Here is a 16,759-nt window from a genome sequence, read left to right as displayed (position 1 = left end):
TATATATATATATATATTCAAAAGTGCCCTTTGCCCAATCCACAGAGGATGCTGTGAACACTCTTTTCTGTATTACAGCTGTGTGTTGTCACCTCTCCTTTCCTGCCAGCTACCCACACACTGACTGTGCCATATGCTCCTGAGCCTGGGCAGACTCCTGGATCACAAGTTTGTCATGCCACACAGAGCACCTCCATCACCCCAAAAGAGCCACTGCAGATGAGAGGAGTCTGAGCACCTCAGACCACCTCTCAGAAGGTGCCAGACTCCCTGTGACGTACACACTGCAGTGGGGTTTGGCTCCCAGGAGGTGTGGGTCAGAGTCCTGCAGTGCAAGGAGCCATCTGGGAGGCTGAGGGGCTCGAAGCCTCTGGCACAGGGCAGGAGGCTGATGTGCTCCCTGGATGCAGTGCACACGCTGTAACTCTTTCCACTTGATTTCTTTCCCCAATTTGCACAGAAGCCAGGAGTTGCCAAGAGCTCTTGGGCAGAGGGAAGCTCCTGAGTGGCTGGTACACCATCTACCCCCAAGGCTGCAACGCCACCACTGTCTTCTGTGACATGGACACGGATGGTGGAGGATGGATTGTGAGTAGGATGAGGAGACAGAAGTTCCTGTGTCCTTACAGGGATTTTTTTTAAGGCTGAAAAGGATGGCACCAAAATGGAAACAAAAAGGGAGGAAAACACACACTGCTGGGTCAGCTGAGGCTCACGTCAGCAAGCCTGCATGAATCCCTGAGGATGCAGGGGATCCTCCCAGGAGCTCTCTCTAGGAGCAGGCTGAGCACCACAGCCCCACTCCCTGCCTCAGTCAGCAAATCCTTCCCTCCTCGCTTCCAAGGGCAGAGGGAGGAGATCTGTGAGTGAGGGAATCTCCTGGGGTTTGATCCCCAGGGACCCACAAGAGTGTTCTCAGCAGGGAGAGCGTTTGCCTCGGGGGGGCTGTGCCAGCTGGGTGCTGCAGATGCTTTTGGAGGAGGGTGGCCTGGTGGGGCTGAGGTTCTCCTTCCCTGCAGGTTTTCCAGAGGCGCTGGGATGGGTCAGTGAACTTCTTGCGAGACTGGGATTCATACAAACGAGGCTTTGGCAACCAGCTGACAGAGTTCTGGCTGGGGAATGACAACATCCACTTCCTCACCTCGCTGGGTAAGGTCTGCCTCCATCCTGAGCTGAGGTCCTGAGAGTTCAACCTCTGCACCACTCTTGGTCACTAAAGGGCTCTGAACTCCTCCCATCCATCTGAGGCCCTGACAGTAAATTCTAATAGCTGCAGGCTCCTGCAGCCCATTGCATACAGGAAATTGCACTCTAAAAACAGGGAAACTAGAAGCCAGGGAAGAGGATGAGCTGGCTGCATGACCTGTCCTGGAGAGAGGCCAACACATCCTCAATGCCCATGAGCACCCAATGTCAGATCAGAAAGGTGTTTCACAGGAAAGCCATCAAAGGTACAGGAGGTTCTGGAGGAATTTCAAATAAATCATTATCTCTCAGGTAGTGGAAGCTCCTCCCAAGTTAGCTCAGGGCTCCTGAAACCCTCCACGCTGGAACCCAAAGGCATACTCACCATCAGCCCTGCACCACTGCTGTCCACCTTCTCTTCCAGGACCCTGTGAACTCCGCGTTGACCTGAGAGACTTTGAAAACAACTACTACTTTGCCAAGTATGCTTCATTCAGAGTTTTGGGAGAGTCTGAGAAATACAAACTGCTTCTAGGAGATTTCCTTGGTGGAAACGCCGGTAAGTCAGCAGCAGCTCCCTGGGAAGGCTGTTTCTAGAGCATTTTGCAACAGTTCAGCAGTTATAGTGTCATGCAAACTCCATCTATATTTTGGGTCAATTTTTTTTAAAACTGGCCACGGTACCCCAGACACTGAGTGGGTGGAGGGGAGGACAGGGACACCCATCACCCACAAAAGTGTGACCCAGAGCATTAACTACAAGCCCAGTCACAGGGTTCAGCCGTAAATGTGGAGCCTGGTCTTGAGCAGCACCTCATCTAATGTAACCTTCTCAACAGCTCTACAGCAGCCAGGCTAAGTTCTGCTTTCAGTTACACTGAGAGGAAACATTTGCCCATGAGGTTTGGCATTTCCAGGGCTTGGGTGTTGCTCAGTACTTGCAGCACCAGCACTATGGGCTCTTAATGCCTGATGTTCTGGTGTTCTTTAAAAAGCAAACACCACCTCTGCAAAATTCAATACCCCTCATGCAGGAATGAGTGAAACCAGCATCTGAGCTAGCTCTGGGGCTGTGTGGCTTTGGACACTGCAACCCTCTCTGATAGCCCAGACCTCGGTATGTCTGCAAAGAACCTGAGCCACAGCACAGATAAGCTTTCCACACATTTCAGCAATCCTGGCAGAGCTCAGGATACTCCTGCTCTGCAGGACCAAGGAGGAAGCCTGGGCAGCCAAGGGGACAGCAGGATTTGTAAAGCCTGTCCTGCCAGGCCCAGTGATGCCCTGTGGCAGTGCACAGACACACCAGGCTCCCTTCTGTGTGCCCCTTTGCTGCAGTAACTGGGAACGTGTGCTCTCTGCAGGAGACTCCTTATCCTACCACAGGGACATGCTGTTTTCAACGACAGACCAGGACAATGACCTGAGCTCCTTCAACTGTGCCACGGAATACAAGGGAGCGTGGTGGTACAACGACTGCCACTACTCCAACCTGAACGGCAGGTACTGGCTGGGTGTGCACGAGAGCTACGCTGATGGCATTAACTGGAAGACAGGCAAGGAATACCACTACTCCCACAAGAGAACAGAAATGAAATTCAGGCCAGTTTAATATGGCAAGAGGGCACCTGACCAGCCCCAACAGGTACCACTCAACAGCCAAGAGAAGACACAAAGGATGACGTTGTTTAAGGGCAAAACTGAACCACAAAGGATATTACAGGTTGTACCTTCAGCCTAGAGCAGACTTTTAGAAGAGGTTGATGCAGGTTTGAGCTCCTCTGAGCACCAGACTCACCCTGGACTACCTCCAGCAGCTCCACAGATGCTGACTGAGCCCACACATCTTCTGAAAAGTTCATTACCTTGATCTAAAGACCAAGTGATGGTGAGGCTACTGCATTTCAGTAAAGCTCTCAGGTATTTTTACCCTAAACAGTAACTACTGGCAATTTTCAGTCTAATCCACAAATACATATATCCTCCAGTGTTCTTGCAGCCTCTTTCTATAGGACCATCTGAAAAGCAACAAATTCCTGACACACCCCACACCCTCCACCTCCCTGCAGGCAGTGATGGAACCACAATCTAGCTCTTCAGAGAGTCCCAAGGTGCTGCCATGAACAGCTCTGCAGAACCAGACTCTTCTGCAGGAACATCTGGCCTGGTGCTGACCTCCTCAGCTTCAACCTAGCTACAAGTGCTGAATTCCCTTCCTCTGCTCCCCTCCTGTCTTCTCTCACTACACAGCAACCTTTTAAATTTCATCTGTGAAGGACACTGATGTTAAAGGGGCTCAGTTTACCCAAGCCCATCCAGCTGACATGACCAGACCACCACCTGACTCCGTGGAGGCAATACTCAGGTATGACAAGGCACCACCAGGGCTAGGCAAGGTGACTTCAACTTGGCTGCAGAGCGACGTTCTCCTGTGTCCCCTGTGCTGGAGCAGTAAGCTCTGGGCTGGCACTGCATCCCCTCCAGCACGAGCCCCAAACACTCCAAGGCAGGAAAAATGCTCTCTGTGCTGATACAGGCATGTGGAGGAGAGGGTCCTTGGGCTTGATGGTCCATCCCAAGCACCATGCTCCCAGCAGTCACAGAGAGGGACTGCACGGACTCCAATCCCTCTTGCTTTCCATTCTCTTGGCAAGAGTCCCCAGAAAAAAAAAAGCAGAATAGCCCCAGTCCATCTGTGACTGATCCTGGCCTCTGCTCACCCCAGGCTGTTCTGTCTTTGTCCTGGAAAGCTCGTGGATCAGGTTTGCATTTCGTGTTTGAAAACTCTTCTGCTCATTGGCGCCTGGAAGTGACAACGCCCCTGGGGCTTCTCCAGCCAGTTCCCTTGCTGCAGATGATGAGAAGTGAGGCTGGGGAGTCACCAGAAGAGGAAGGGGGGGGCAGGCTATAGGGTGTGGGGAGAGGACCTGGTTTCTGCCATACCAAGGCGCCAGACACATGGTAAGATGTGGGACTGTGACTGGCAGAGCAGGGGGGCATGTTTTGCTAAGTTTGAACAGTCAGCACGGCTGAAGTTTTTCTTGTGAGCCTGAGAAAATTCACAGAAGTATCTATCCAACAGCAAAAGTTCATAGTTAGTGGACTCTGTTGGCTGCTTGCCCGGACAAGTATGGAAACATGGGCAAACTTTCTCACAGCAGCTCTGAGCTATGCCAGGGCTGGCAGAGTGCATGGACGGAGCATGGGCAGTGATTATTATCCAATCTAGCTCAGCTCAGGCATGTGGACAGGCTTGTGAACCCGTGGGGCTCAGGGGCTGTCTCTGGGCTGCTAGAAAAGGCTGTAAAACTTTGCAATAAACAGATTTTACAGCAGACCCCCTGGAGTGCTTCTCTCCAGAGCCCCTTCCCGACAATAAGAGGCTGGAAGCATCTCTGCTGAGTTGTTGATGCACACCCATCTGAAAGCAAACTCCCAGCCAAACCACCTCTCTCAAGTCCATGGCCAGGCTCCTGGCCAGATCCAGGCCACCTCCAGTGACATCCTCCTGCACAGTCTGGGACGTGGGAAGTGCCAGCAGTCCAAAGCACCTCTGGGATCACTGCCAGCCTCCAGGGGTCGACGAGAGGCTCTTCCCAGGGGGACACAGCACTTAGGCCATGTGTGAATGCCTGGGGATTTCACAGCTGTGAAGCTGACTGCCTTTAAGAAACTGGACTTTGGAAGGAAAGGTCTTCTTCCTACCTAACCCTGGTGACTATCACGTGAGTGCCTCAGAACAGCACTTCAGCACTGCTCTGTGACTGGGGTCTGGATGCAGCAGAATCAGTGGTCCTGGTGTAGTGAACACCCTCCTCCAGTTTTCCGAGGTGTCCCCGTGAGAGGGGTGCACCTGAAGAGCAACTCACACCACGTGCAAGTCAGCATCAAAGGCACTGCAGCTGGGGAAGGGAAATCATTGCACTGTGGCTCAGCCCTCTTGGTTTATGGGCTGCTGGGATGGAAAAGACAAACCCAACACCCTCTGCACTACGCCTGCGCCGTTGGTTCAGTTGTGCTTGGTGCCTGTGCTTGGAAACGTGGCATTTCCACAGACCCAGGAGGATGAAACAAGGCAGCCAGGGCTGATGTAGAGGAGAACCACTGGATTTTATTTTCAAATGGTTTTTATAAAAACAAACAAACAAAAACATGATGGAGGGTGCAAGAACACGTGGCCTGTGGGGTGCAGCACGGCCAGGTCCCTGCCAGCAGCACCTGCGGAGTGAGCAGCCAGCCAAGGAGGAGGCAGATGAGGCAGCTCCTGGTGAGGTCCATCAAAGGTGAGCCTGCTGCACCACCCAGACCTCCACCCACCACTGCAGTTGCTCCAGTTCAGTGCCAGGACTTCAAGACATAAAATTCACTGACCTGGACTTTATGCTCCCAAGCACAGTCGCTCATACCTGGAGGACATGTCAGCACGTTTCCCACCCCCACTTCTCCCTCCAGCTCTCAACTCTTGGTCCATGAGAAGCACCAAAGTCCCAGACAACCTTTGTTCTCTGAAGATTCCCAACATTGGCTGTTCTAGTCCACATGGTGCCTGCAGTCTTGGTCTCACCTGCCCCTGCAGCAGGCACCAAAGGTCCTTCTAAGCAAGGATCTGATAGACTTCAGTCACCTGAGATCCAGTATAGGACCTCACCATGAGAGTGCATGGGGCACATGGCAAACCCAGAAGAAACCCAGTTCTGATCCATCACAGCTCAGACCGTGTTGGCCAATGCTGTCTCCTATGCTCTCTGCAGAAAACATCCCCTGCCCTCAGACCTGCAGATCTTTGATCAGGCTTCTTACCCCCCAGCAGAGAAATAAAACCAAAAGATCTTCCTTCACACCACAGCATCACCCAAGTATCCACGTGCCTTTCCTACCGTGTCCAACCCCATGGTGGTTGCTCTGCAGGTCCAGAATCAGCTGGAGGAGGGATCAGCCCAGTCTGCAGTGGGGCACCACCAGCACCAAGCCTTGTTGGTTCTGGGAAGGGGGTGGCCAGCAGGGGAGTGGCCCTGCAGGGAAGCAGCCCTGGAACAAGACTGTTCAGCCCCTAACAGACCATCTGAGGGATCAGTATGTTGAGGGATCTTCCTTTAGTCTACTCTTGTGCAGCAAGTACAGGGGAAGAGCAACCTCCAGCTTGGCAGCCCAAGCAGCAGGGGGAAGCTTTGTGAAAGCACTGCACCTAGGCAGGGAGCGAGCCAAGGTGGACACTGCCCTGCACCCATAGTGGCCTCTGGAACAGGCTTCATATCCTCAGTGCTTTGGCTGTTGGGACATCCTGTTGGATTCCTCATTCTCAAGTCTATTCCTCTACAGAAGTAGAGCCCAGGGGAGCCTGGGAAGCCTTGAGAGGTTGCAGTCAGCTCCTCAGGTCCAGTACCTGATAGCCAAATATATGCCCTGTGAATTTTGTCTCACACTTTGCTGCAAAGCTGCTGCTGGTGGCTCTCAGCAAAGACACACACACATCTCAGTGCTGTCTGCAGTCCATCCCACTCCACTGCTCTGAAGTCCCCAAACTGGTGCAACTCATAAAAGTGGTTGCTCTCCCTCCTCCAGGAATAAAAGCTTTCCTTATTTTCAGTCCTCTATTTCTCAATGCTTTGCTTCCCCCTCACTGGCAGTATCTAGTTGGGATGAAGGTATTTGCTGGGCCTGCACCTCCCAGAGGTGTGGCTGAGCAGATGACCCTGATGTCATTTAGTGCATTTCATGCCAGCCCCCTTATGATCCCAGGTGAAAATAGTCCATGGTCCTCTACTCCATCTCAGTCCCAAGCACACCACTGACACTTCCTTGTGCAGGCACCACAGCACAGAGAAGCTGGGTTATAGATGACACCAAATATTGCTCCAAGAGCTTGAGGTGAGGCCCCCAGGTAGGTCTACCACTATCTTGGAGAACAGCCTTCAAGCAGTAGGTTGAAGGCCCACTGGTCTAAACACAGTACAAATACTTTTTGGTGGACAAATGAATGATCTTTTGCTCCAAGAGCTTACAGGCTACACGAACAGAGCCACAGCTCCACCACTATACAGACATTACACCTATTTACACTCACAACCACTTTGGTCCCAGCAGAACACGTCTGTCAGACCAATGACCCAGCAACCCACTGTTCTGGGGGCAAGGACTCGATTGCTCTTCTCTTTCTCTTCATTTGCAATGCCAGACCACTTCTGGCCATTACTCTTCCCACCTCTGGTTTGGATCTGCAGCACCATCCCCCTGCTCTGGCCCACAGAAGAAAACACAATCTCAAAACAGAGTCTGTGGTGGCTGCCTGAGCCCTGGGCCCTGCAGGATGTCCGACAAGCCAAGGGGACAATGGGTGCTGGGCCAGGCAGAAGAGGCAGCAAGATGCTGGTCCCAGCCCTCCTGCCCTTTGCCTTCCCAAGCTGCTGACACTGCTCATGGAGGGGCAGACCCCTCCCCCTCTGAGACCAGCTGAGGGTGGCAGGGAGCAACCCAGACAGCAGTGATGCTGGGACACGTGTCTGACGGATCTTTTCTGAGAGGAGCTGTTAGTTGGTTAGTTCCCAGCTCAGTAAGGCACACCCTCCCCACTGCCTCCGACAGCACAGGTCAGCACACCAGGGGTGGTCCTGGCTGACTCTCCAAAACCTTGCCAGATGCCTCCACGCCTGGGGGCACCTCGAGCGAGATGCCAGAAGACCCAGCCAGGGACCTTTCAGAGCATACCTGTTCCTGCAAGGCCACCAGATGGGTGCTTTAAGGCTTTGAAATATAAGGCGCCTCGGAGGCTCACCAAGCACCCCAAAGCCCTCTCCTTCTCACTGCACAGACCCCAGCCCCCTGAGAGGTGATTCCTCAAGGCCACAGGGATGGGGAAGGAAAAGGCCTTGGCTCTAGGAGGCGTGGGGAAACAGGAGAGGACAATGTTTCTGTTGGGGATTTGGAAAGTATCCCCAGGGGAATGCCAAGTCCCTCCAGGCTTTTAAAAAGCAAACAGACAAAGGTTGCTCAGTGTCCTAACTACACCTGTTAAAAAACTTAGTTAGGAAAAATATATCCTTGGTAAGTCCCTTCTCCATTTTTAACCATGTTTTCTATCCAAGAAACTATAGACTGAGACCATGATTAAATAAAGTCCAGTGCACCACATAGCTCTTCCCTTCTCCACCTTCCTTCTTCACCCCTGACCCCCTAGACCATTGATTTACAGTTTGGGTGATTCCCTTGACAAGCCCCACAGGAGGCAGGCAGCTCAGCCCGAAAGCTGGTTGTGCCTCCTGGGCTCCAGGGTCTCTGCAGCATCCTCCAGCTCCTCCAGGACTTGGGAGAAAGACGGCCTCTTAAACGGCTCCACCTGCAACGAGAAGGCAAAGCTGAAGAGTCTTCTCCTGGCCTTGAGGTGCCCCTGGCCATGAGGTGGGTGCTCTGCAGCAGCTCTGCTGCCTCCCCCAAGGCTGGGCAGTGGCATCCATCCACCAGCAGCACTGGTCTGGGTCACACAGCTGCTGGTGGAGCCTTCTGGCGGGGCTGCAGGACAGGGTCTATGGTGCAACACAACTCAAAGGCAGTGAGATGCTGAAAACCAGCCTAGCATGCCCCAGCATGGACAGGGTGTGGGAACTGCTCATCCCAGAGTCCACTCAGATGGTGCAGGGGCAGGCATTGTGCAGGGAAAGCCTGCAGGTAGGTATCAGGAGGAAGAGGTATAACTTCCTGAGCTTTTCATGACAGCCAGGATCTCAATGTCTTGTCTCCCTGATGCAGCTCATCCTCAGTGCACTGTGATCCCCCAGCCCTCCCAGTGCAGCCAAAGTAAGCTGGCAGCCCACACCGTGCCACCCTGGGGCTGCTCTTTGTGCCTGACCCCATGGAGCCAGCCCTGGGGAGGTGCATCAGAAACTTCTCAAGCCTGCACATCACACCCAGGCAGAGAACAGCCCCAGGAGCCATTTCTGGCAGAAACCTGTTATTGTATCCCCTGGCATTAGGAAGCTGCTCATCAGAGACACAAGACCTGACCCAGCTGGTCTGTGAGTCCCTGCTCTGATTCAGGGCATGTCATTTACACATCCTCAGGACCCATGCGAGCATCTACTTCCATCTGCTGCCCAGAGCTCCTACCTGTGAGGTGCATTATGATCACCCAGCTCCACTCTTGTGCCTGGAGAGCAAAGGAAAGGCTGCTGCCTTGGTTTTTCTCTTCCTCCTGGAGATGACTTTGGGTCCTCGCTTCCTCTCTGCTGTGTGTGGCTTTGGGCAGCGTGGGGAGGCCCCACAGCTTTTACCATCCCCTTCTATGCTAAAGCCAAAAGGGCTGGAGGACCATGCTGTGGTGCTGCTGGAGGGCTGGTGGCAGTGCCCTCCAGTCACCTCTGTCAGCCTGGGTAAGGAGGGGCTGGACACCAGCACCAACCTGCTTCCCACCCTGGGGTCGACATGCAAAGGAACTTGGGATGTTTGGGGCTATAATACACAAACTAAAGAGTTCTCCTAGGGGCAAAACTGCACGGTGGATGAAAGCACAGAAGATCTCAACACTTCACAGGTCAAGTGACAGAGCTCTGTGTGCTAGCACTGAGAGTAGCAGGTTCAAGCTTCCAGAGTTCACAACAGTTTTGGCCTGTGTCATACAAGTGTGATGCAAATCCAATAAAACCAAAGGGAAACAGTAAGAGCAAGAATCTCACCCGACAGCAGCTAGCAGTGAGGTCCATCACCTGCTTGGGGCATTCACTGATCATGCCTTGGAAGGCAGCAACATCCAAGCCATAATCCTGTGAGGAAAGGGGGAGAGTACACAGAAGATTTCAGCTCTAGAGTCCTTTGAAAGCTCCTCATCCTTCTCAAGGTGTTAAAGCACAAAATATTCCTGGTTTTTGGGGTCTCCATCACAGCTGATGGCTAGGCACAGGTACTGAGGCAACACCAGCTCTGGCAGGGCTGCACAGACATCATGAGCAGAGCCAGGACACTGAAGGACCCTTCTGCCTGCTCTGTGCTGTCCCTGCAGGGCAGAACGTGTCCTCCCCAAAAAGCTCAGACTAAGGCAACGGGAGCCACAGAAGCAGAAACCAGCAGAGGAACCAGCACCAGGTGCTGAGCAGTGGCTGCCAAGGACAGGAGCTGCAGATAATCTGGTCTTCCAAAAGCCACTGAGAATCAAAGGGGTCCAGCCAGCTGTTTGCATAACTACAGCTTTGTCCCTCCAGACTCTCTGATATGTAATTCTCCTTCCTCTGGTGAATGCAGATAGAATATTAGTTCATTAGTTCCTATTCAGTCTCACAGAAATAGGGAATAATCTCTGGTCACTGCAAGTTCTTTGCTTTGCTCCTTGGAAAGCAGCAATTTCCTGGTTTCCCACTGAATATTTCATCCCTGTTTCACTTTGTGGAGGGGAAACACTGGAAATATTGGAACAAGAAAGGCCATGTGTTTAGGGAAGCTCACCATTTCCACATGGGCTGTGTATTAACTGCAGTGCACTTGAGAACAGAGCCGTGGTGAAAGCTGTGTTTAACCTGCTGCTCCAGGGGGGAGCTGAGACACCAAAGTGGAATGAAGTATTGGAATTAAGGTCTTTAACAGAAGTATTTCATCTCAAATTGCTGATCCAAAAAAACTTCTGAAACTTTTTGAAAGTTTATCTGAGCTCCTGTGCACTGAAAATGTTGAGGTCAGATTTTGTCATGGAAAAACACTCTAGAGAGAAATCTGAGTGTGAACACACACACTCGTGTGCGGGTCTGTCTGGTCCAGGCAGAAGCCACAATCTCATACCCTGGAGAAAGCACCATCAGGTTTGGCTGCAGGAATCATTACCTGAGTCCTGGGAAGCACTTCAGGGTCAGCTGGAATCCTGCCCAGGATTTCACAGAGAACAATGCCAAAGGAAAACACGTCCACCTGCAGGAGGGGTGGGAGAGGGGGATGTGGGATAGGACACTCACAGAAGCAAAGCATGAGTAAGGGGAGTGCCAACAACAAAACCTTTCCATCAGTTACACAAAAGCCCATCAAAAAGCCCATTGGAGATGGAGGCAGCAAACCTCTGAACTTTTTCTGGGCTTCAGAACCCACCCAGAAACAATACAGCCCCACCTGGAGTCCAGACTCATCTTTGGAAAGTTTGACCCTGTGCTTTTGTTCAATGTGTCTGGTGCTTACACTCCAGCTCTGGCACCCCTACAGATCCTGCAACAGGCTCATCAGGATGCAGCTCACCAATTATTTCCCTCAAAGAGGATTCACTGTGTTTGCCCATGGCAGCAATCCAATTCCCTTGGAGTTTAACTTAACAAGGCCACATAAGGGATTTCCAAGTTCTGAAGCAGAGCTTTACTAAGCAAAGGTCTAGGTAGCAGGGTGATGTTCCCCAGGAGAGGAGGGAAGGGCTTTTCTCCTGTTGGGAGGAGTCACCAGCAAGCAGCCCTCTCTCATGCTCACTCCGGAGCTCTGAGGCTGAACAGGAACCCAGAAGGAGTGCCATACCTTCCTGTCATAGGGCTCTCCCCGCAGCATCTCAGGAGCCATCCAGAACGCAGAGCCCACCAGAGACAGCTTCCTCTCCACGTCCTTCACAGGCAGCTCCACCACCTCCCTGGCAAGCCCAAAGTCAGTCACCAGTGCCTCACGGCCTCGTGTCGTCACTCGAATGAGGCAGTTCTGAAAGGACAGGGCACAGCATGAGACATCTGGTGAGGAAGGGCCTGGACACTTCATGGAGCCCCTCATCCCCTCCTTGCCACTGCAGGCTCTGCCCTTGCCAGAGCCCTGCATCCCAGCAGCACACGTGGAGGGCACAGAGCAGATCAGGTGTGGACTGATCCCACTGGGAGCCAGGAAAAGTCCTTTGAAGAAGCTGCTCCCTGAACACGATGATCCACACCCTTCTATCTGAAAGAGACCCCAAAACATGCACATCGACCTTATTCACCATTCAGCCAAAGGTGGGCGGGGTCACAGCCACAGACCTCACTGCCCATGGCTACACATCCCAAACACATCTTTCTGGAGTAATTCCTATAAAAATATCTTAAGGTTTCTCAAACCCCTGGTGGTTTCAGCCTGTTCAGTTCCCCAGGGTTCCCTTCTTGGCACCTGCTCCCAGGGAAGAGCAGAAAGGAGGCATCTTCAGCAGGTGGCTGTCACTAACGACTAGATTTCAGGTGAGCATGTACCCAGTTCTCTCCCCTGTCTTCAGTCACCATCACTGCATGTCACCTAGGTTGCCCTGGGGCAGAATGAACTTCTTTCAGGATTGAACCACCACAGTGAGAGGGAAGGGACAAAGCAGAGACCTCCAGCACTCCTCACAAGCAGATCTGGAAAGCTTCTGAGCTCATCAGTCACCACCAAATAGGAAATTGTATCTCACCTGACTTCAGAGCACATTGGCCAAGAAACCTGTGGTCAGTTAACCAGGCTCTGGCCTTGGCCTTGCCTGGTGTTTGCAAGCATTAGTAACTGAGCCAAGTAAACAGCCTGAGATGACAAAAGTGAGTTTCATTCCTGTACTGATGTCCCTCAAGACCCTAACACTTGACTGACCTCCCCACTGCCGACCCTCATCAGTATTTCAAGTTTCTCTTAAAAAGCTCACGGGGCACCAGCAGAAATGGCTTGTAAGAGACACACGGCTGCCTCTCCAGCATCAGCTGCAAGGACCTGCAGGGCCCACTTCCATGAACCACCAAGCCAGCCTCTGGTGTCAGCCCACACAGGTAAGGTCCAGGCTGGTGGCCAGCCCCTCAGCTCACGCTCCCTGGGCTGCCATGGGTGTGCTGCAGATCCCCCCGAGGTCAGCTCAGAAGAGATGGACAACACACTGCCCCACCGTGTGCCTGCTGCTGTACCACTGGCAGAGGAGGAGCCACGTCAAAGCCTGTCCCCGTGGACAAACCTGAGGAGGGGGAAGACAAAGTGCTGTTCCTGCCCCCAGCAAGCAGCACGAGCCCCCGCTGAGGAAAGCAGCCTCCCAGCCAGAGGGCAAACACACCAGGGACGTGAGGTGCGTCGGCATTACACCCAGTGCCTGCCCCCAGACACACACAGCTGGCACTCCGCCCAGGAGTGACACCCGTGGAGGTGGCCATCCAAAACCAGTGACCTGGACTCTGTGGCTGAAGGAAGAACAGATTCTCTGCCCCTGAGTGAGAAGACACACACGTCATCACCTCAGGTGGCACTTGCTCCCAGAGCCCACGGCCAGCGCCTGTCAGAAAGAGCTTCCTCCTTGCTGTGAGCAGGAGAGGAAATCTCTACATGTGGCAGAGCTCCTCCTGTAGAGGAGGCTCAACCATAGATAAATAAAACCACGTCAGTCCTGCACACATTTCCAGCTGGTCTCTTTTCTGTCAGGAGAATCAGCACTAGGAGCAATATATTTTTATCTCTCTCTGGGTTTCCTGCTTGGCCAGCGATGAATGAAACGTGACGACAGGTTTTAACAAGCAAATGTCCCTCCTTGCAGAGGCATTAACACGGAGCAGAGGAGCAGCATGAGGCCTGAGGTCTCCTGGTTCCAGCCCAAAGGGGTCCCTGTACGGTCCCCTAACACAGTCACCCTCAGCAGGCTGGGGGTCCCCCCTTTCTGTTCCCCCCACGTACCTTGGAGTTAAGATCTCGGTGGTAGATGTTCTTGGAGTGCAGGTAGATCATGCCTCTGGTGATGTCAGATGCTAAGTCCACTTTTTCCTTCCACGTCAAAGCAACGTCCTTGCTGGCCAGGAGCTCCTCCAGGCACCCCCCATTCACATACTGTGAGCAGAGACAGCATGCAGGTGGCTGTGTGGGCAGGCACAGGCTGCCTGGAGCTCCCCAGGTGACCCACCCTCCCTCGCCCAGCCGGGAGCCCCTCCCTCAGGATGGAGGTTGGGAATTCCACCCCACGTCCCTGCTGGCCCCCGGGCCCCACTGCAGGGGCTGCTGTGTAAGCCAGCTGTGGACCTCCTGCACGGGCAGCAAGCTAGAGGCAGAAAGCCTGGCAGCAGCTCAGTGAAAGCTTCTGCCACCAGGAGCATGGCAGCAAGGGGAGACTCCCCTGGTACTTCTTCCATTAGACCACACCACCACTCCAGAGCCACCCTGCAGGCCCCACCACTCACTGTCTGCTTGACTTCCTACTCCTGCCCTCCACCCCTGCTCCTCTTCTCCCTGCTGGCTGGCCCATTGTGGCCCTTTGCTGGTACCAAGCCAACCCAAAACACTTTTTGACTACCCTGTGACTATGCCCCACTCCAGCTATGACCGGTTGTGGGGCAGAGGGTCAGAAAGGACCAAAAGCCCCTCCAAGGCAATTTTGCTAGTCCAGAGCAGATGCAGGAGTTGGAGTCACACAGGTATGTGTTATGGGACATCTGCCATCCTCCCTGATGAGCCACGGGGTCCTGGCCTGCCCACGGCACACACAAGCAAGAAACTCCTACCTCCAGAATGGGGTACAGCTTTTCATCCTTCACACATATCCCCAGGTACCTGAGCAGAACACACACACACCAAAAAAAAAACAAAGAAAAGAAGCCATCAAGGTTCAGGTCAATCCCTCACTGCAGAACTGCCCCACAGACACCAAGCCAACTCCAGGCACCCCAGTGCCCACTGCTCCTGGCTGGAAGACGTGCCCACCTGACGATGTTGGGGTGGGACAGCTTCTGCAGCAGGCTGATCTCACGCACAATCACCTCTTGGTCCACGTCGTTCTTGTAGATCTTCACCACCATCACTTTAGAAGCAGCAGCCTGAGTCACCTGGAGCCGAGGTTGAAACAGGACATCTCTTAGCTTCCAGAGGTCTGCCAGCCCCTCTGCACAACAGCATCCCTTCCCAAACAAAGGCCTGAATCTTGTTTCCCTGCTGCCCAGAGCTCTGCACAGTCATTTGCCCAAGTGCAGGGTGCTTGTCCCTTCCACACAAGCTCCACCCCAGTGACACCTGCCTGAGTGGCTGTGGACAGCCAGGGGCCTCCTGTCCCAACCCAGCCCAACATTCCTCTGCCAAAATGTGGCTGTTGCACAGAGCTGGTCTTCTCCCCTCCAATGCCTTGCATTCAGTGTCCCTTCCCAGCCACAGCTTGCCCCACGACTCCATCCCTCCCTCCTGCCTGGGTCTGATGACTGCACATTTCCATCCTCAATTAACATCTGTATCAAGCAGACTGACCTGGCAGGTGTGGCCCACACCAGTGTCCTGATAGCTACCCCAGGGCTAGCAGAGAATCCAGCCATGGGTTTAATTCCCTCTCATCTTGAGGTTTATGTGTTTGGGGTTTTTTTTTTGTTGTTTTAATGGAAAAATAGTTTAGACACAGCATGAGCTGGCTCAAGAGCAGCACTGAGTGTCACCCACTGCTCTCTGTGATGCTCACTCTCTGGATAAGGTTACTAGACCAGATGAGGTGAACAAAGAGCTGCATGCAAGACCTAGCTTGGCTGGAAGGAGAGAAAGATGTGTTATAATCAGGGCCACAAAATGAACTGTCTTGGGAGCAATTTGAACTGCTGCTCCCTTTCTGAAGGGACGCAACCTGGTAGTTGGTGTCATTACTGGAATCACTCTGCCTGAGTGGAGACTCAGGCATGTCGTAAGGAGGCCAGGGCTCTGACACCCTCACCTGATGGATAAGGTTACTAGTCCAGATGAGGTGTACAAAGAGCTGCATGCAAGACCTAGCTTGGCTGGAAGGAAAGAAAGATTTGTTATAATCAGGGGCACAAAATGAACTGTCTTGGGAGCAATTTGAACTGCTGCTCCCTTTCTGAAGGGACGCAACCTGGTAGTTGGTGTCATTACTGGAATCACTCTGCCTCTCCCCTCAGGCATGTCCTAAGGACACCAGGGCTCTGACACCCTCAACCTGATGGCACTTCACAGCCACAGACTGTGGGTCACTGATAGATGTAAATGATTATTAACAGTAATTGCACAGCTGTAAATATAAGAGATGCTATCAGTCATCTTTGCCCAAAGACTGTGAGTGTCCTTACACCCAGAACAGAGTAAAGGGAGCAGCTGAAATCTGGAAGAGTCTGGAACTCATGCTTGAATAGCTCCTTACTGCACATCAGAAGACTAAGGCAGAGAAAGAGGGAAAGCACCTTGTGCCCAGGTCGTGCAATACACGACCCACAGAGCAGGAGGCTGTGCCAGACCTCTTCAGTCTGAGTCAACAAGCAGAACCAAGGGAATTCTCCTACTCCAGCCAACCCACATACAACAGCTCCCAAGCCTGGGCTTAACAGAAGGCCAGAGGAGCAGCCAGCACGGGCAGTGCCAGCGCTTTGGGGAGTCTACGTCCCTGCTGCAGGAGCACTTTGGGAAACAGCATCTGTTGGCAAGGAGCTTTGAAGGACCATTGCCAGAGACACTTCAGGGAAGGGGTGTTGCTGTTCAGGGCTACGAGCCCAGGGTGGACTGGCTGGCCCAGGAGGACCATGAGTCACCAGAGCCCTCGGTTACAGTCGCCCTCCAGTCCCCAGACAAATGTCAAGGCCCCACAAAGGACTGTCCTTTTCCCAAGCCCTCCTCCACTCTCTTCTGACTATTTGACCCATAGCATTTCAATCAAACTATTTTTTTTTTTACACGTCTTTTTATA

The 16,759-nt window shown here is 53.0% G+C and overlaps 2 protein-coding genes across 2 annotated transcripts; one reads left to right on the top strand and one right to left on the bottom strand.

Moving 5' to 3' along the window:
- Positions 1–460: 460 nt before the first annotated feature.
- Positions 461–2,873, top strand: FCN2 (ficolin (collagen/fibrinogen domain containing lectin) 2; the record flags this gene model as incomplete). Its single annotated transcript, XM_008950199.1, has 4 exons — positions 461–588; positions 1,020–1,149; positions 1,610–1,744; positions 2,550–2,873. Coding segments are annotated over 4 exons (641 nt in total), but the record flags the coding sequence as incomplete, so codon positions are not given.
- Positions 2,874–8,416: 5,543 nt separating this feature from the next.
- Positions 8,417–15,742, bottom strand: LOC103782429 (dual specificity testis-specific protein kinase 2-like). Its single transcript, XM_008950198.1, has 8 exons — positions 15,689–15,742; positions 14,791–14,912; positions 14,592–14,640; positions 13,774–13,923; positions 11,656–11,829; positions 10,987–11,070; positions 9,852–9,938; positions 8,417–8,518 (listed from the first exon to the last, which is right to left on the bottom strand). Exons 1-8 carry the CDS (start codon positions 15,740–15,742, stop codon positions 8,417–8,419), a joined length of 822 nt encoding a protein of 273 aa, XP_008948446.1.
- Positions 15,743–16,759: the final 1,017 nt, after the last annotated feature.

This window comes from Merops nubicus, unplaced genomic scaffold, assembly GCF_000691845.1.
Source record: "Merops nubicus isolate BGI_N331 unplaced genomic scaffold, ASM69184v1 scaffold282, whole genome shotgun sequence".
Taxonomy (NCBI): Eukaryota; Metazoa; Chordata; class Aves; order Coraciiformes; family Meropidae; genus Merops; species Merops nubicus.
This window is presented reverse-complemented; position numbering and strand designations above follow the sequence as displayed.

Bases quoted from the DNA above. Each gene is read 5' to 3' on its own strand.
- LOC103782429 (XM_008950198.1), bottom strand. From the start codon at position 15,742: ATGCCTGAGTCTCCACTCAGGCAGAGTGATTCCAGTAATGACACCAAC. The intron at 14,913-15,688 runs GTTGCGTCCCTT...CCTCGGCTCCAG, and splicing joins GTAATGACACCAACTACCAG to GTGACTCAGGCTGCTGCTTC. The intron at 13,924-14,591 runs GTAGGAGTTTCT...CTCTGCTCACAG, and splicing joins AGCTGTACCCCATTCTGGAG to TATGTGAATGGGGGGTGCCT.